Genomic DNA, 20,523 nt, shown 5'->3' on the forward strand with positions numbered 1-20,523 from the left:
TGAGCCATCTAGCTCTCACACTTCATCCCCTCAAACTGTTAATTTGCCTGCATGTCGCAACAGTGGCCATACATGTCATTTTCATAGGCAAATCATAGTTTCCACTGGCATAGCCCAGGCTGGCAAACAGATTTCTCCCCTGCAGAATGGCATCATTCTTTGGCCAGTAGCTGAAAAAGCATTAGAAAAAAAGTAAAAAAAAATGATCACAGGAGACAAAGACCAAGTGAGCAAGGATGCCAACTTGGGGTAGCCCTAGAGTCATAGCTAACATATACTAACACATATATCTAATACATGCACATCCTGGACAAGCAGAATAGACCTATATTAAACTGCAGCGATATTAGCAATATTCCTGGAGGTTGCAGGTTGTGATTCTGTGCAAAGGCAGATAAGAGGAACCAATCTGGTCTTTAAAATTACTATTTCTCTTTTTTGTATGTATGCATGCTGGACATTCCGTTATCATGGCTGATTTCACCTCCATCATGGAATTTTAACATTCAGCCAACTCCTTAATTTTAATTCAAGCACCAAGACCTGGAAACTAACTCTAAATTAAATCAAGTAGTTCAAGGTTCATTTGCTCAAACCTATTAGACAGCTGGACGCATTTATTAAACTGGACCTGTGTTAATCCAGGCAAATTGGCCTTTGGGTATACAGCAAAAATTAGCACTGCAGAAATTCAGAACAGTGATTCTGGCAGGGTGGGGCAGCACAAGAGCCTCTGCCTGGGCATTTGAGTGTAAGACAACATTCGCTTGTGCAGCAGCACAGAGTACCTTAGTGACACTGCACAGTGACACAAGACACATCTGGTTCTGCCTGGGATGCCTACAGGCTGAATGGGCACAGGAGCTGCTATTCCTCAGCATGGAACCAGAGTATATCACCTAACAATGCCAGATAGTCACTATGCACAGTGCTACACATCACACACCATAATTCATAGACAAATTAGTGTTCCCAGCTTTGACCTATACTAAGAGCCACGCAGTTTGCCCGTGAGTGAGCACAGAGAGGGACTCAAGGTATATATTAAACATCCCAGAAGGAATTTTGATGTGATGCAGATTGTTGTCTTGAAAAAAAAATTTAAAAAAAAAAGTGTCTGCTGTTGTATCTGTATCCTCTGCCATTCATTTGTCCGATGCTAGGGGGCACAGCTGAAGTACACTTCACGAGGTAGCTGGAGAGAACACTGCGAAGAATGAAAGGTGCTCTGATTTTCGCTTTGGCCACAGGTTAAGTGGCACCATCTTTACTGATCCATACATCAACATAATTGGGAAAAATTTCCAATCGCTCCAAGGTATTATCAGGTTCAACTGCCTATACTCTATTGCCTATGGGGCTGAAATTCAAGCAAGGTGATAATACAGGGAACAAATCGTATTTACAACATAGCTCCAAGCACCATGAGAGATTAACTGAAATCTTCAGCACACAGCATTGTCTTGCTCTACCTTTTCTAGACATCTTTCTATTTCAAAAAAAAATTTTTAAGGCCCTATTCACAATTAACTTTACATTAAAGAGAAAAGTTGTTGCAGGAAAACTCTGGCACCCAGACGCACTCAAAAGCTTAAGGAGATAATCAAGTTAGTGGTGCCTAAACTGTCTCAGATATACCTTAATGTCTGTCCATGCATGAGCACTGAGCATAAAATAACTGAGATGAAAGGTGATTTTGCATTCCCCCTCTCCCTCTCAGTGCAGTATGAGCTATGTGGAGTTACCCTATATTTGTCATGAACTAAATGTATGTACATGGGTGGTTGCCACCGCTCAGCAAGGGCACAGCAACTTGCCAAGCAGTAGTAACTAGTTTTTGTTCCTGAGGTCTTCTGGTGCCTCAGTTATGCTTCCATAAAAACAGGTGAGTTCTCCAGTGTGCTTCCTAACTTGATGTAAAATCCCAGTATGCACAGCATTCACTGTTTTCTTTTTTTTTTTTTTTTGTACCCTGCTACTATCGGTAGTCAGGTTAAGAGATTAAAAAACAAGCAGCTTTGTCAAAGAGAAAATCAAATACTTGTCTGCTATTTTTTTTTATCCCAAGTTCCCTATTTCATGTAAAATCCCCATTTTTTCCTACTGTGATCCCACCTCAGTGCCCACCTTCAATTGCAATTTAATAATATAGACAGTGACATGACTTGAGCTGCCTTTTGTAAATAAAAGCAGATACTGAATTGCAAATTATTGGCTCTACATTTCAGCACTGTAATAATGGAAGACAGTACTTGTGTCATGTCTCATTCCTAAAGCCTGCATCAAAAGCTGTAGCTAATAAGCAATTCTGCTCTTTCTATTTGAAAGCATGACCACAACTTGCAGTTTCACTTACTTTAATTATTGATTTAAAAAAAGCACTTTATAACAAATTTTTGCCAATACCCTGAAAGTTCACTACAAAGAAGTCTCACCTCTGTCACTAATATATATCCAGGCTGTGAACAATAGTCATGGACAGTTACAAACAGTTCCTTGAGGGTCTAGCTTGAAATTCTAGACACAGTTGTCCAGTTTAATAAAGGTTATTTGAACACCAGCAGCTTTAAAGTATTGTGTTGGAATCCAGCACTATATACTGCATACTGGCACATAATGGAAACACCCATGGTTATTTGAACACCATCAGTTTTTAAACAGTGTTGAAAGCCAGTATTATCCCATACATAGTAGTATATAATTCAGTTAAGTTGCAAGTGAATTCTAGTAATAACAGTGTTCTTCAAAGCTCAGTAGGGCTGATAATAACCACATGTAAAAAAAAGTAATGACTTCTAAGAACAACATGAGACAGGAGGAAACAAACTCAGAAAGGTTTAAGTTCAGATAATGACAACCTTTTTTAGGAAGGAAAAAAAAATGGCACAAAAAATAAGCAAAGGCAAGAAGTTTTCATTAGGGTTGAGAGAGTTCACTCTCCGGCACAACAAGCTGGGGAAGTAAAAGTGAGCCAAAAGGCAACCATACCTTGGTGTTGTTACCAAACCACCAGAAGTAGGTAAGTGTGCCTGCTTTACTGGGCCAAACTACTGCGGTAATGTTGACATCCTTATTCCTGATGGCAACAAAAGGGACATTCAGATGGACGTGCTCCACCGGACCTACAGGAAGAAACAGTTCATTATTAGAGGCTTTGAGTTAAATCCTCTCTGCTCAGTTGTGAACAGCAAGGATCTTTCCTTTAAATAAATCAAAGCAAAACTAAGCACTGTTGCAGTGAGACTCTATTATAGATTATACAAGAGAATTTCAGCAATCAGCAACAGAAAAAGATACCATATTAATAAACAAAAATCACACTTTTTTTTTCCAACTCTTAATTCTATGAAAGCCGGAGATGCACATTTTTCACAGTGCTAATTTCAGACAGGGTCAGCACTGTTTTTAAAAGACAGATGTTTTAAAATGCAGGCTGAGGGTGACCACTCAACTGTCTTTGCACTGGATAGGGCAGGCTGCTATCGTAGTCTTGAGGGACAGGACACAAGGGAAAGAAGGTGTTTTCTTGAAAACATATTCACTGAGCTACTAAGATTAGTGGGCAAATCATTTTAGCCAAGATGGCTTAAATTTGTTTACATATGAGGTATTTATGACTTGATTAAACATGTCCTGACAGTTTCTCTGTAGAAGGTGTCCAAAAGGAAGATTAATGATTTGGGGCAAGAATGGAAAACTTTAGTATTATTTTGACTTTAGTCTGACCTTGAAAAGTCTTTGGGAAGTTAATTACCACTAGTAGAAATGCAGGAACTACTTGAAAGATGTATACATCGGCATATCAAAGTATTTAACACAGTTTCTGAAGAACTTGTTTCCAAAAGACTTAAAAGCATAAATGCAAAATTGCATCTAATAAAACCAAATGTTCAGAATGAGTCCACTGCATGAAATCCAGATTAAGAAGAAAGTTTGTCTCCCCCCCATGACACTCCCTAAAAAACTGGAGGAAAAAAAAAAAAAAAAAGGTTTTTTGTTTGTTTGCTTAAAGCTTTTCCTACTATCTCCATTTTTTCCTCCTCGTCAAATTTTTGGGCTTTGCTTGTGCTGACTTCTAGCTGATAACCGGCTGCACATTACACAGCGTTACTGAGCCCTTGTGGTTGGTACCTTTTTAAAACTTGGAAAACTGATAGACTATCACTGTGAGAAGGAAAGGATGAAATAAGAAGGGAGATTTTTTTTTTTGATAAAACATTAATTTGGGGAAGCAGGAAATTTGCTGATTTTAACTGAGACAACCTTCTTATGTTACCTTTCAGATCTTCAAATATGAAATAGGGGCATTAATCATTTCACCTACATGGATCACAAGAATTTTGGAAAGCAAGAGCTGTTCTTTTACCACCAGAACATACAGCCCCTAGCACAACAGGGCCCTATTCTTGGTTTTGGCTTTCTAGAACTTGTTTTTTTGTTCTTCCTTTCAAAAGGGATCAGAGTCATTCCTGAAATTTGTCTGTAGCAAGTACTCATGATTCCCAAGAAGAGCAGGTTTCCCCAAATATTTTCTAACAGTGCATGGTAAGAGGAGAAACACTAAAATCTTCAATTCCTTTAGATGAGGGGATGAGCTGAAGGAGAAAAAAGTACTATTGCTTGAAGTCCAGGATCTTCTTTCTACTTTTTTTCAGTACAGGGTTCCAGAACCAGACATGTTATAATAAGGGTGACTTACATAGTGGGCAATTTGTCTGGACATTTGAACTTCAACAGCAAACCTCCTATATTGACTAGCATATTCAAATATATTTAAAGTCTAGTACTGTGGTATTGTCTTGTCCTCACTGTTAGTGTGAATGTAAATGCATGGAAAACTTTTCTCTAGAGATAATGATAATCTGGCCATCAAAGAAGGCTACAGAAGTCAAAGGAGAGATCTGAGATGCTGAAGAAAAAGAGAGCAGAGTAGCACAAAAAGGCCAAAGCAATGGCCCCTCTTTGCATTCTGCTCTGAAATCCTCTACATGGTACAGTAGCTCCTGGGAGAAAATCAGATAATCCATACAAAATTCATTGTTATTACCAGGTAACCATCACTTTTGTCAGTTAATGGACCAAGGTGAAGGAAAAAAACAGTTAATACTCTAATAACAGGTTGTAAAATGCAGCCATGATTGACTTTGAGGGAATTATGAGCATAATAAAAGCTTCAAGGAACATTTATTCCTTCACATAGGGAGCTTGAAATTTAAAAGAAGAAAATAGTTCTTGCATTTTGGAAATGTCTGACTTCCTTCCTTTCAGTGGAAAAGCAGAAGTATAAGGCAGACAGCACAGAAGGCATTCTGACACGCGAAGGGGAGAGGTGGACATGGCTGAAAACACCGTTAGGGGCACAGCTGAAGAGGTACATCTGAATGCAGATAAAGCTCTCTGCCCAGGAGACCTAGTACTCTGAGAGCAGGACAAAGAACCAGGATATTTCTGGTCTCATCCTTGGTTCCACGCCTTCCTCAGGCTTTGATAAAGCCAGCGAGGGGCTCTACGAGTCTGCTCACGTGCCAAGTGGAGAGAGATTGCACTGATCTACAAAATAGGAGGGGAAAGTCAGGAGTGCATGTCAAACACATCAAACATGAAAAGTAGCATATTAGTCCTCAGTATATTAATATCACAGGAAGTATGCTGAGGATAATGATTTTTTGTCTTATTTAATCAACACTGAAAATTCCCAAATCCTGTATCAGAATTTCGTAGATTAATCTAAACCTCTTGGTATCAGAAGTACACTGAAAACACACATTTGAACTTTGTTTCATTTGCTGTTTGGCCTTTAACCCTTTCAGAACCATTTTCAAGCTTTTCAGCTACGAGTACTGAAAATATACTTTTGTTAAAAGATGCTTCCCTTTCTCTTCATTCAATAAAATTTACTTAGCAAGGTAGAAGAGTATCTGAAAGTCCAAGCCTTTGGAAGAGTGCGAGTTGCATATATACCTGGGATTTTCATGTATACCTAGATGCCAATGAATTTGGGGGGATTTTCAGTGAGGTCAGGATTTCGCCCAAGGAATCAAGCAGGAGGAATTACTTACAGACCACATGCAGGAAGAGGACAGCAGTATCAGAGCCCAGGCTGTTTTCTGCATAGGCTGTCACCTGAAAGATTCCAGCGCTCTTATACACATGCCGGATGCCATCCTCAACAGGGCTGAAATTTGCATAGGATACTGCAATGCCATCTCCAAAATCAAGTTGAATGTTTGTCCTCTGGAGATCACCCTGCAACAGAAAAGGCTGGATTAGGAAACTGGGCTGATAAGAGTTCCCTCTATCCCACTGCTCACCTCTATTTCATTTACATGGATGCAAATTCTTAACTTTACCAAAAAAGTTTAGCTTCATTCTGTCGGTCTCAAAAGGGGCCTGACTCAAATCAAGCTAATTATATACTAGCAGTACTTAGAATAGATGAGCATTTGCACCTGTAAAGAGGTGTTATTACCTCATCTTGGGTTTAGAGATTTTAAGAGGGTAGAGTGCCAAAGGTGCATATATCAAGGGGGCTATATTTGATTCATCTGGTACAGTGCATGGTTGGGGATTATGTATTGCTGAAGTGGCCAGTGCTTTGCACAACCCTTTGCTGAACGGGTGACATCCAACAAGCATCTCCACACAAGCAAAAAGATGTGAGGCACTACACTGATAGGAGTCCAGATGTTGACTGGAGAGGAATTCCCAGGTGTACGTGGAAGCCTAGGGGACATTCTGGAGACAGAGCAATAGTTGAGGTGGCTCTCCAAGATATTCCAAAGAAACAAAACCTGGTTACTGAGATACTGTAAGTCTAGCCTAAGCTAGTTTTTCAGGCATCCCTAATAGTCAATGGAAAAGAGAGACAACAAGACACCAAGACATCCTGTCCTAAGATAACTGAGACAGGTGACATGGATTATCTTCTGCAAATATCCTTCTCTGTACCCTGATGATAAAAAGTCTAGATAACTAATTTCAGCTAGACACGTAACTTCTGGATGGCTGAATTTATACAGGTTGAGTCCTACATGGAGCACTGACAGCTTTTGTCTAATGTCAGTCAACACAGAGATAGGGCCCCGTGATACACAGGAGAATGAAACAGATGATGAGAAAATCCCTTCTATGATTACTGTCAATGACAGCTATTAAATGAAGGGGAGAACAACAGACAAGAGATTCCAGCATTGCAGGTATTGTCTAGAAGCAGCAGCTGCACTGTTTTAATTTAAATCATGCTTTAAACCACTGTAGTTGAACTATAGAAGTGTCTGTTATTTCAGTTTCTAGGAGCCTTATTATGTACTTGTTCCCAGCTGACTAAAAGTAACACAAAACAAGGCTAATTTAAACAGAGTGAAAGCCCACTGCAGTGATTTCACTAAACTGAAATAAAATTACACCCCAGATTAAATCTCTGCAGCTTTCTGTGTGTGCATATATATATATATATATATATAAACTGTATTGGCCCAAGTAATTTCCTATCATGAAAAAGGCTCCACTGCATTCACTATGAGTGAAGATACCATAACCTTTTAGAGATGCTCCCAGCCCCAAAGTAAAAACAATCTTCAGCAATATTGATGAGTGAGATTCCAGAGGAAAAAAAAAGAGGGGGGGGGGGGGGGGGCAAAAATCCCTGCTCTTAGATGTATTTTTGTGTGTGTGTGGTTTGGTTTTCTTTTGTTCTTAAATAAAAAAAAAAAAAAGTAAATGGAACAATATTTCATGGCCATCTCTTAATAAACACCATTTGCTGCATTTGCTGTTAAGTGTGCAAGGTCAGGATCAAAGCTAATGTCAGTTCCAGTACATACTGATCTAAGCAGGGGAGGCAACCATGGAACTCGCAGCCAGTTCTTATGTACTTCCCATCTCTTCACAGCCAGTTCAAACCCTGCAGGGCTCTACATCCACTGGCCTGTGTAAGTGGCAATGGCGGTACTGTCACAGCCAGGATGGTGCGTTCTGCTGCTGGTCCTGGTCCTGAAAGTGCACCTGATCTTGTCCTTTGGATGAAAACCCTGAGAGCACAGACAATAAGCCAGACTACACTGCAGTATGTGTAGGTAATCAGGACTGCAGCATGCCCCACAAACTTTATCTTCCCCATAGGCTGTGCTTGCATTAACAAATGAGCGCACAGAAAGGCTATTTTCAGGGATGAATTTCCCTTGAGTGTACACTTAGAGTCTCCAAATACACACCCATATAATCAGGTTTATTATGTAGATTTTGAAATATGAGTATTTGGTTACAGATGTTAGATTTCTCTCCTTTCTTGCTCCACCATTCCCATTTCACAGGAGCCAGGGGAGTTTTGCTATTGAATTTATTGGGGCACCATTTTCACCTCTGTCCTACTAGGACATTAAAAATACATTAGAAACCAAAAAGAAAACATAGATGAATAGAGTGGAATTGACAGTAAAACCTATCTATAATATTGCCAATAATATCCTTTTCATAGAGAGGTGCTTTTTTTTTTTTTTTTTTTGGTCATCACTCAACAGAATTCTCTAGCAGGGACAAAATTACACTCTTGAGATATTCAGTTATTTGATAGAAAGACTCCCACAGCTTGTTAAGCCCTTCAAAACTACTTCTCAAGAGAATGTTCTAAGACCACAAGCTCATCTCATACGGAAGGCACTGAACAGAAGATAAAAATTTGATCTGGGATGGATTCATCACTGGTGACCTCGGGATGCCACTCTTGCACCTATCATTGCAGCTCCCCTCTCCTGCCTTACAATTCTCTTTTCTATTTTGTCCTTGCTTCTCCAGTCTGATTCTATTTGAAAGGGGAAGGTTTGAAGTGGAGAAACAGGAACAGATTTTTTTTGTGGCTAAGCAGTAGCAGATGATCTTTCCAGCCAATTATCATAGTTTGGTCTTCAATGAAAATCTAGCCCATCACACCAATCTTTCCTTTCTCCCTTCTATACCTCTGTATCCAGTACATAAAATAGTAAAAGAAGTGTGTTAGCCCCATATATGATGTCAGGCATTTATGAATATAAATTAAAATAGAAGTGGTTGGAAGCATTTCAAATGGATAAAAATCATTGCTTTCCATATATATTGAAGAGGTGCATTTTATTGCTTTCAGCCCCATAAACTACCAAAAGCTAAAGGCTGTCACAAAGACTGGAGCTCTGCATACAAGCAGGAAAAAGGTAGTGGAATGGGTGGAAAAGTGTATTGCCATGTAACAGCCTTTCAAAGTCATCTCCCCATCAAGACTAGCTTGGAAAAGTTTTCCTGCCTGTACACCTGTGTGATATATTTTGGTCATAAAACCACAAATAATCCAGATAAGGCAAAGGTAAAGGAACTCAGTGCAGAGTGCCAGTGATCAGAAACAAAGCAACTGCTGGCAGAGAAGAGGCTTGGGAGTGAACTTTTCTTCCCACCGCATTCACAGACCCACAACCTCATTGATGCTGAATCAAAAGCTGCGGCTCCTCTAATGAAGCTCTCAAATCGCTTGCATAAAAATATGGTATGGATGTGGCTATCTCTTTCTATAAACACAGTTTAGTAATCTAATGTGCAGACCTCTAATACTTGCTCAGGCTTGTTCTTTGAATAGTCACTGCTTGCTCTCTCAGCTCACTTGCAATTACAACCCTGTTATCAAGCTATGCCATCACCTTATAATTACTGAAAGAGGGAAGCTGTGAGACGACATAAACAGAAGACAATGGAACAGAACAGCACAGTAAGTGGAGCTTCCACATAAACAACCATTTAGGCCTGAGGGGCATTTATGTATCCTTCAGAGGGGAGCTGGGGATATACAGGAATGATCAGGTGGAAAAACATATACATATATCTGGTCAAGAACACAACTCCATACAACAACATCTTGGCAGTCTTAACTCTTCGTGCTCAAATTCAAACTTCTTTTTTTTTAATGAAAAAAACAAAGAAGGTTCTTAGTTCCTCGTGTTCCTCTGCATATATACATAGTCCAAATCACAGCCCAGCCCCATACTTCTAAAAACAGCAAAATCAGTCACTCCTCTTTCCTTTGTCCATTGTCATTACCATGCACATATTCTGAATTACCACTGTGAGTAATACTATAAAGGCTAATCTATAAATCCTGAGAAATTTAGTTTTCCACTAACTGTAAGAAAACATTCATTTACCATCGGACAGCATAAAGATCAGTCACTCACACCAGTATATCGAGGGTGTGGGTCTTTCTAGGAGGTAGAAAGAAACCAATGGCTAAGCACAAAGTTGCTGATCAGGATTAGTCTAGAAGAGCAGAAAGGCTGGATGGAGGCCACACATGTACCATAAGAGGGCTTGTCAGACTGTTGTGTGGCTCAGAAGATAAATGCAGACATGAGTGCAATGCAAACCACTAAGAAACAGACTGAGCAGACACGTTGGAGGGAGGCTGGAATTAATCTGTGACAGCAAGATATGTACTAATAAAGACTTCAGGAATGGTTTCTTCCAACTGCTAAGGAGTAATTTGATGACAACTCATTTGTTTTGCTGATTGTCCTTTCAAACAGTCTCAGGTTCACACTGGAATACTATCTTGCCCAAAATCTCAGTGTGATTTTTTTCCTCTTAAAATGACCTTTTATTTTAAGAAACAAACTCAACATACAGCTCTCTGTGGAGTAAGCTGTTCACCCAAAAAAGACATGTTCTTGAAAATATTCTTCTTAGAAGAAAAAGCAACCTGTTTCAATGAAATGTTTCTCTAACTATCCTTATTTTTTAACAAAGGATAGTCAACTCCCTCACATATTTATTTAGCTGCCTCTTCAGTCTCTGAAGCCTTGTAAAGGCTCTACTCTTCAGCTACTTTGACTGCTGCCTTATTCTCCATCTGTTTATCATTCTTTGTATGCAGCAGTTCCGCTTGAGTTCCTTAATAAATTACTACTAGATTCCTAATTTTTAGATTATGTCTGTTCTTTTCTGAACTCCCACTCACTAGTGTCTATACAAATCGTCTTACCATGTCAAGTCTGCAGAATATAAAAGAATCAGCCAGGTAGACAAGAAATCCCCTTTGTATAAAAGCAGAGCAGGCATGAACCTCTGAGGAAGTATGTAAAGAAGCCCTGTCAGATTAGTGTGGTCCCAATGAAATGTCTAGTTACTGCATAAGATTTTAAATTAAAATTAAAGTGTGTGTGTTTAAAAAATAATAATAAGGTATCACAAGAAAAAAACTTCCCTATTGCAGTATGCTCAGACTTACAACAGCTTGTATTCTTGAAAGTCTAAGCTGATGGAGGCTACACCTGGGACCGGGAGGAGTAGGAACACTACACTTGCACTGTTTCTAATATGATTTTCTAATATGATCTACTGCTGCTTGTTATCAGAGGCAGGGCTATGTTCGTGACCATGACCTGACTGGCTACCAGCTGTACCCAGCTACTATCCCAAAACAAAGTACACGGGGCAGAGTAGATGACAAAATGTACTGTTGGTTCTTCAGCACCACCTCACTCCCTGGCTGCCCCTCCTGAGATACTTGAAGATGGCAGAAGTAAGGTTGTGAGTTGACTCTTAAGTACAGAACAGATGTACCATGAGCCATGCCGAGAAAATCAGTGTCCAATCTGACCCTGAGCCTCCAATTACACCTTCCACGGGCAGTCAGGAATTCCCAGTAGGGGAAGGTAGCAGCTGCAAAGAGAGCAGGGATTCTTGCAGTGCACACATATAACCCTAAAAATCAAATCACAAACCAGAAGAGGCAAAAGGTTATTTGAAAAACCCTCCTTCCAGCCCAAAGACGTACTAAATGCCCTACCTATCCAATTGTTCACTGGTCCACAAACTTTAGAGAACCATCTATGCTCACCAAGCAAAGGGATAATTGAGACTAACAGAGGGAATCCTACCACATTACAAATAAACCAGACAGAGGCTGTACCCTCAACTCACAGAAGTGGGTTGAGGAGGCTCAATTCCTACTGCAAAGCAATAATGTTTGAACTTCCCTCTCTGCTCTCCATAAAACCTAAAATGTTCTCCAGTGTTCTTAACCTTTCCCAACGGTGTTTCACCTAAGACAGAACTAAAGGTTTGCAACTCAGAAACCAAGAATTATTAAACATAGAGACTCCATCTCTGCCTCACAAACTCCCTAAACTGCAACTCAGAAGTAACAAGAAGCTAGTGGAGAAATATATTTTTCATCAAATCTCCTATCTTTCTTGAGCATCGTCTTCATTCTCACTGATAGACAGGAAAACCAGCCAAATACACATTTGACTTGACTTGTTTCTACATTTCATGTACAACCCTCTCCTGAATTCTTCCAAGTCTCAGGAATGTTCACTGTTTTGTGACCTGCCTGATTGTTCTTTTTCTTCTCAGCAGCCTGACAGGTGAAGGAAAAATAATACCAATCCTGTGATACTGTGAAAGGCTTGCAGAGCTTGGTAACACACCTCTTCCATAAGGATGATGAAGGTGGCATTCTGCCCCTGCTCTGTGACCAACTTTCCATCAGCGGTGAGGATGTGCAGTCCTTGAGGTGCTTTTCCAGGGCATTTCTCCACCTTGGCCATATACTTCTCTCGCAAGCCATCTGTGCAGTTGTTAGACACAATCCTTCGGTACCTGGGGAGCAGTAACAAAAGGAGATTGGGCTCAAGCAGTGGGTGGAAAATTTTCTTTGTTAAGTTTTATTTCCCCATATTAATGCATGCATTTTCTCAAAGGCTAACTGCCTGCATGATTCCATCACTGAAAGGAAGAATCAAAGAAATCTAATATTTTTTTAAATTGGAGAAAGCCAAACAAATCACGATTCAACCTTCTCCAGAGATTCTCAGCAGCATCAGTGAGAAAACAGACAGACATTGTGGAAGTCAATTACTCTGTGCTGTTGAAAGGCAAAGAATTCCCCCAACTCGCTATGCCTGCAGGATTGCCCCCTGCATCCCAGATTTTTATTACATTGTGTCTGCCTCTACTCTGCTAGAAGGCACTTGGAATAATCTGGCAAGGGCTTTGTCCAGTTCAATTTTAAAGTGTTTCAAGGATTTTTTTTTTCCTCTTGGCTCTGCTTGGAAGAGATTAGCAAACTTGCAAGACACATGGCTATTCCCAGTGTTGTTGAGAGGAATTAACCCTTTCTAGTAATTTCACACTAAAGTACAGGGTTGGTTAAGAAGATCCAGAGTCCAGCTGTTGCATTCTTGTCCCTCTGTTAAGAAGGCTACAAGCAATCACATTGGCCAGGGTTCCTGTAATTACATCTCACATTTATAGCAACTCTTAAACTGAGGGGTGGTAAGGGGGATATTATCTCTGAAGCAAAATGAATCCAAACTCACAGCAGCCCCACTTTCTTCAGCCACAAATGACCCTGTCATAATAAATGAGCGTTCAGGACCCATGATTCAGAAGCAGCCCTGAAAAATCTTCAGGACCTGCAGTGCCTGAGAAGGAACATCGCATTTTGCATCATCAAGTACAACCACCATTTCAGAGAATCCCCCGCACAACAGAATAGCATTGGCAAAATGATACTACCATAATAAACCAACACTTGCCATCTGTTCTGGGTAAAACCAAGAGAAACCAGCACATGTAGCTTGTGTGAAATCTCAAGGCACTGTATACACAAAGTGAAAATGGCAGGACGGGGGAAAATTCATGAGGCTAAAAATTGCTCATTGGAGCCTCCCCAGAAGCTGCTATAAATAAGATCTTTAAGATAGAATGAGGTCCAATCAGAAACAGTGGGAAACACCTTGAACCTGCCCTTTTAAATGTTCAGCTGCCTCTCAGATACACCTTCTTGATTCGTGTTTTAATTTTGCAGCAAAGAGGAGCTCCAAGTCTAGGCTCCAGAGATCATACATCACTTGATAGCAATACAATATCTACATGTCATTTATGCTAATGTGCTTCTCCCTGTCTCTGAGGAATGAGGCAATGTTCCATACAGCTGCTGCTGCAAACATTACCTCACGAATAAGACTGGAAAAGAGCCAGGTGGGATGCAGAGGAAAAGACCATCCAGGTTCTCTTGTCTACCAAAACCAGACAGTTGGAAAGGTTCGCTTACCCAGTGCTGTTCAAGTAGCTTTGACCAATACTGCAATCCTTGGACAGGGAAGATGGGCTGAACCAGAAGGCTGGGACACACTGATTGTTGCTGTGCCTCTCATAGCCATAGTCACTATGGAAACAATAAGTCATGAGTGCACACGTGTACCCATTCATTGGATTTAGCTCACTTTTCGGTGATGTTTTTATTCCCCAGTACATGTGTTGGTGGCTCTCTTCTAGATGGCATGACCTTGTGGATTAGGCTCATTCAGAGACAAAGTGCTTGATTAGTTTGAGGTGCATGAACAGTTCACAGAAGGTGTGAGAGACCTGACAGCACCAGAATTTCCAGTCTTACAGAGCACTGGAGGACTTGCGTTTCATTTGGTAACAAAACACGGGCAGAAATTCAGAAAGAAAATTATATTGTTAATTTCTTTTCATTCTTTTGCTTTGCTTGCTTTTTGCAGTCGTTGCTTTCAGAATAATCTAGACTAATTCCAAGATCTAATGACACTTTTTCCACAAGGAAGCACTTAGGAACGTAAAACAGTAGGAACACTTCCTGAACAACTAGCTTGTGTGTGTACACAGACATGTATGTTAATGGCCTCCCTGCTCTTTGACCAAGCTATGATTGGCCTGAAAGAAAGACACAGTTTTGTTTTGTTCTTTTTCCCACCACTAAATTAAAAATTACTGCCAATTTGGTAAACTAAGGATTACATGATATTATGTCAAACACGGAAGGTAATCCAGAGTACCGATGCTTCTTTAGAGCACCAGAGAGTGAAAACACACATAATTGTATCTCAGACTTTTTTTTTTATAGATGCCTTTGCATGCCAATATTATGATGAAGCAATAGGATTAATTCAAAGCTTTCCAAAAGTTTTAACAGGCTCTCACTCAGGTTTGTATGTATATCCCTTATTGGCAGGATAGATTCAAGGGGCAAATAAAAAGGGAATCTGGATTGTTGCCCAAAGCAGGTTAAAAATGCCAACAAATTAAACCTTTGTGTAAACAGAGATACTGCGGTAGCCACTGCCTTGAAAACACTCTCTGCCCTTTAGGACACTCTGAGCTTTATCTTTTCACCTATTCGGTGTCTGAATTGCCGGCAAGAAAGTCTCCAGGAAGACCTTTGGTAAGACAAAATTGTGCTATGTCCCCAGTGACCCCAGCTGCTACTTTCTTTTTTTGGAGGGCAAAAAATCTGCAAGCTACTTTAAAAGGTTCAGAGATTCCCTAATGCTCTTTCCCTCAACATTCAATTTAATCATTCTCAGTGGGTCCGACCTGCACAGTCAAAAATGCCTGGCAGTGACTTGGTAATTAAAAATATTCAGGAGAGCTGTACTTTGCCCTAAAGAAGAAAAGAGCTGCATAAATATTTAATAAAATTAAAGACAACATTGCTGTATGCCCTCAAGGTTCTGTGCTTGTTCATTAACTTCTGGTAAATGTATATTAAAACCTCACATGCTGCCCACCTTCCTTCTCATAAGCCCCAGGGTTTGCATAAGTTAAGGAAATAATCAAGTCCAGCTGCTGTGCTGTCTTTCTCAGAAAAACTATCTTGACAGAGTAAATAAGGAAGCAAGGGGAAGGAAAATAAAGATCGGTGAGCATTTTAATAACACTTCTGAGTTCCTTCTGCCATTCTCTGTCCCAAAAAAAAACAAAAAAAAAGACCAAGATTTTCTATTTAAAATGACTGAGGGTTTCCAGAATCACCTCAATCTTAACTTGTGAACAGTTGTCGAATTGGGGTCCTGGATTATGTTTTATGCCCCTGAAATTCATATCAGCCTTATATCTAACAGCAGGAAACTGGTATCACTGCAACAAGGGCTCTGTGACCAAAGGAGAGGGAGCACAGTTGTCACAGCTTGCTCTGTAGAGCTCCCACAGACATTTGTTCTGTCGGCGCAGCTCTCAAAAGACAGGTGCAATCAAACGTAGTAGGGTGGGATGCTCTGTGACCAGAACAAACCTCCCAACCTACTTACTGGAGAAGTGTGGAGGCAATGTTTTGGGACCTGCTGTTCAGGGTACACACACAACCCCAGCTGCCAACCTTCCTCCTTTCTCTGAATCTCCATGGGACATGCTCAGTTCACGCACCAGAGGCAGGCCAGAATCCTGCCAGAAAAGCCTGAGTGGACATCTTTCCTTTTCAAAAGCACCAACTGAAAGAATAGGAGCTGTCTCTCCAACTATAGATACGTACACTGGGGACATATCTTCATAAGCTCACTTTCTAGAGCCTTCTCCTAGTCAGCAAAAATGTGTTTTTCAGCATCTCCCATTCTCATGCGGACATCCAAAAGAAGGCAGATGAATCATATCCTAGAATAATGTGCATCTTGCCATGGTCTAAAGAACTGCCTCGTCCTTTAGAAGTCAGAAGTCAGAGCCCATGAGTCCACCTTTCTTCCTTTTTGAAAATCACCTTTAAGATAACTGAAGCTTAGCACTCCATTTACAGCACTACTCCTTTTTTTTCTTTTTTTTTTTCAAACTACCTTCTTCCAATTAGCCCTGCAGACTAGCATCAAATCTCACCCTTAAATTGAAGCTGGTTCTTCTGATTTTCCATTACCAGCTGTAACAATTCTACAATTGGAAGCCAGTTAACGATTCCATTGGCAGTGCAGAATCTGAAACAAAAGCCAGCTTGCTGTCCTCTAACTGCATTTCCTCTGCAGGACTGACAAGGTTAACAGCAATATTCTCTCATGTTACTGGGAAACTTAAGCGAAAATGATACTGTACATATGCAAGGAGCAGGTCAATTAAATGAAAAGGTGCATTCTGATGCAAACCCTTTTCAAGGCAGAACAGCACTTAAGGCCAATTTAGCTAGTGCAGTTTTCCACTTACAGCTTAGAAAAGACAAGCTTCACTGTGAAATTATAAAGCTGGTGAGGCACAAAGCCGGGGAAAAAAAAAAAAAAAGAGCAAAGACACAAGCATCTCTGGAGATCAGTTCTTGGCGCAGCTCAGAGGCATATGCCAATGCCAAGGGCAGACATTGCAGGGCAAAATACTTTGTTCATCCTGCAAGTTCCCATGATGAGAACAAAGGGGAAAGATCTCCCGAGTCAAGCTCAGGAATCCCAGATGTAATTTTGGCATTAGGAATAAATTAAGCATCCATCCAGATAAGATGAAAATCTCTGCTCTATATCCCTAAACATCCTGTAGAGCCGAAGTACTCCAATATTTAAGAAAACACTTTGGTCTATATTTTTATTCATTTTTGCAGTATATCAGCGTGTCCATGATCTGAAAAGACCCATGAGTCTTGGCTAGTCTGGATCCAAATAAGTGTGCAGATCTCATGCTTCACAACTCTTAATGCAGGATTCAAAGGCAAGTGAAGTTTTCATGAATCACACTGATACTGCATCAGTCACTGATCCTGATAACCTCCTATAAAAATGAAAACCAGTTTTCTCAGCTGATCTTTTCTCAGGGTATTTTCAACCTCATTTAAACGTCATCCTGATCATTCAGGCTCAAACATCACAGCTACTGACAGTCTTAAATCTTTGAAGTATTGTCTATCATGGGTTCCCCATAGGAACTCCTTTTTCAGAGATCCTGGGCTGTTATGCATTCCCCTAACTCCTGCCCCTGAGAGTACAAGAAATATCAAACAGTGGTTCATTCTTTCTCCATTTTTATTTTTAAACTGCTTTCAAAATGACCTTAAAGCAGTTTAGAAATTATGGCCAATGAAGTTGGAAACACCAATATTTATGCAAAGCAAGTGGCTACATCTGACAAGGGTGGGCTGCACAGACATGTTAAAGAATCATTGTCAGAGATTTCTCAATAAAACACCGAGAAAAAGCAGTAAATGGTTCCCTGGAATTCAAAGGAATAATAATCTAAAAAGTGTATGTTTTGCTAGTATGCTCCCTAGGTATTCAGTGACCTTTGAAGTGAGGACAGAGAAATTCCCTTTTTCTCCTGTAAAGGACATGCTTTGGACCAAAGAGAAAAGTCCTAGCTGTCACTCTTCAAAAATGATGGACATTAAAATGTCAATCAATACTTGCATTTTTTTACTTTTGAATTCCAGGCTTGGATTTCAAGCCTCCCCTGCAAACGACATGGACACCTCCCTCACATTACAGGTATGAGGATCACAGTTGTGCTATACGGTACACTCACAACCATGAAGCTGCGTAAGACCCGGTTTCCCCACACTTTTTTTTTTTGTCCAAGGCAGTAGCTCAACCACTGCCAATGCTACAAAAAAAAGCCCTGCAAAATTTACCAGAGTCACATACTCACCACTCAAAGTCTCCTTGACCACAGACACACGGTTCAGATACCACTGTTCGGGAATAGTCCCGACCTAGGGAACACTGGGCTCCGGGCTTGCGTTTTTTATAGATCTTCCTCTCTCCCATGACACAAGGTTCCCCCTTTGACAGTCAAAGAAGAAAGAAGAGAAAGAAAATCAGAGAGCTGTAGTGGCATCCAGGCCCTAAACCATGCATTTTGTCAAAAGACGCAAAAGACAATGAAAGCATACAATTACCACATGGAAAGTTGGGAGCTAAGAGTCTAGTCCCCTTCTGTGGCTTTGCAGACTCAAAGGCATTTTGGGAGGACCCATGAGTGCACTGCGTTCAGCACCGAGTTGGGATGCTAGCCACAATGTGCCCAAAATGGCTGGGTACCCAAGTCATTGCCAGCACCTGGTTACATCATATTTCAGAAGGCATCTGTCAGTGTCTCTAGTCCTATGAATTATCCTGAAAAGGCAATGGGGACATACCCCAAGGTTTCTTCCACATCAGACAACATCAACTGCAGGAAAAACTGCCCAAGTCTAAAGCCCGGGGTAGGCACAAATTACCCTTTCCTTTTCCTGATAGACCTGGCTTTGTTATGGACCTCAAATAATTTTGATGGCATGTTATGTCTGGCTTTTTTTGCACACAAAGGTTTTCAAGAGTGTTACTAGGAGTAGCTAATATAAAATAAATGTTTGACATTTTGGTGAGTTGTTATAAACAGAATTTTCTTTGAGCCAGAAATAATTTGTCTGCATAAAAATAAGAAAAGAAGACAAGTCCTAATTGAAATACTTCTTTTCCATTAATAGCAATTCCCAAGATGGCTGCCTGGTTACACACGTCTTCCCTTTTCTTTCATTTAAATTACTTTCATTTATTCTCTTCTATGATTTTAGTCATCTGATACATCCTTGCCTAATTAATGCTCATTTCTAATTCATGGATTTATTCAGGTAAATCACAGTGCCAATAGTTCTGGCTACAGTTCAGTTCCCCTGCAGGGAGTGGGACATCATACTGGTGGCCAGTAACCCATAAGTAATCTTCAGAGAGTACTGAGCTCCCTCAGTTCTAGTGGCTTCAGGACCTAAATATATCCACTGTGAAAATAAGCCAGAATGTATGAAAAAGAAAGCGTGTATCCTTGAATAAAATGAAATAATTTGGTCTTCTCTGGTGTCTTCTATTGAAGGACTCCCCAGAGTTTTACAGACACCTGCAGTACCTGAAGGATGAATAAATGTTTTTATTTTCATTTCTGAGTATGGGAAATAGAGGCAAAGTGAAATAAAATTATTTTCCTGAGTCACTGACAGAGCCACAAAGAGTTCAATGCCTCCTACAATTCAATCACAAGGTGAGGTTTTACATTGCCCTGAGCATTGAGGGCGAAAAGATCCAGCTGTTAAAATGGAATATTTTCACACAAAGAGAAGTTAACAATCTTCCTAACTTGCCTGGAGAAGACTGGCCCCATATTTATTCATGCATATGCTTCAGGGGAAATAAAGCATCAACAGGTTAGAATGGTGGCTTGATGGATGCAAAAATAACAAGTGTATTCTTACCTGGCATTACAGAATATCTGAAAAGGAGTCCCCCTCATCCCCTCCCTACACAGTCCAAGTACCTGATTGTGCAAATGCCAGGTTTGGTAGTCATCTTTGTTACACCTCCGGCTGAAAATAGACTTGTAGTCCACTTTGACCAGCTGCCATTCAGAACGGAGACTGAAGTGTCCAAAAACTCTGTACACGAGAAAGGAAAGAAGGAACCAGAGTCAGACAGGGATACGCTTCCATTAAGCAAATCATTTCTCATGAATCTCAGCTGCAGAAACCAATACACTGCCATGCAGCTTAATGTCAGAAAATGTTATTCAGTCATGTATAACACTTTCCTGATCCTGTTACATCCTAGAATTATTTAGCCCTTTCCTGATTCCTGTGCAGCTTGTGTCGGAAGGTCTTCCAAGTCTTCTGTACTTAGCACAATGGGTCATGAGTGTAACGCAAATATCTAGGTATCACTCAGAACAATAAAAAACCACTCTAGAAAGTAATGTATCTAATGCCAAGGGAGCTACTCTGATGAATATATGTTTAGGGTGTCTCAAAATCAAGCTTTTCTTAGCTTACTCAAT

At 40.3% G+C, this 20,523-nt stretch overlaps 1 protein-coding gene across 1 annotated transcript in view; it reads right to left on the reverse strand.

The window, feature by feature from the left end:
- SORCS3 (sortilin related VPS10 domain containing receptor 3) overlaps positions 1 to 20,523 on the reverse strand; it is a 279,845-nt gene that overhangs the window by 14,377 nt on the left and 244,945 nt on the right. The window contains exons 16-21 of the mRNA XM_035547545.1: positions 20,011 to 20,128; positions 18,370 to 18,503; positions 14,075 to 14,188; positions 12,447 to 12,618; positions 6,060 to 6,246; positions 2,989 to 3,122 (exon numbers count right to left, since the gene is read on the reverse strand). Of these exons, the coding sequence (XP_035403438.1) occupies positions 2,989 to 3,122; positions 6,060 to 6,246; positions 12,447 to 12,618; positions 14,075 to 14,188; positions 18,370 to 18,503; positions 20,011 to 20,128 (859 nt within the window). The remainder of the gene's footprint in view (positions 1 to 2,988; positions 3,123 to 6,059; positions 6,247 to 12,446; positions 12,619 to 14,074; positions 14,189 to 18,369; positions 18,504 to 20,010; positions 20,129 to 20,523) is intronic.

This window comes from Cygnus atratus, chromosome 7 (assembly GCF_013377495.2).
Source record: "Cygnus atratus isolate AKBS03 ecotype Queensland, Australia chromosome 7, CAtr_DNAZoo_HiC_assembly, whole genome shotgun sequence".
NCBI lineage: Eukaryota > Metazoa > Chordata > Aves > Anseriformes > Anatidae > Cygnus > Cygnus atratus.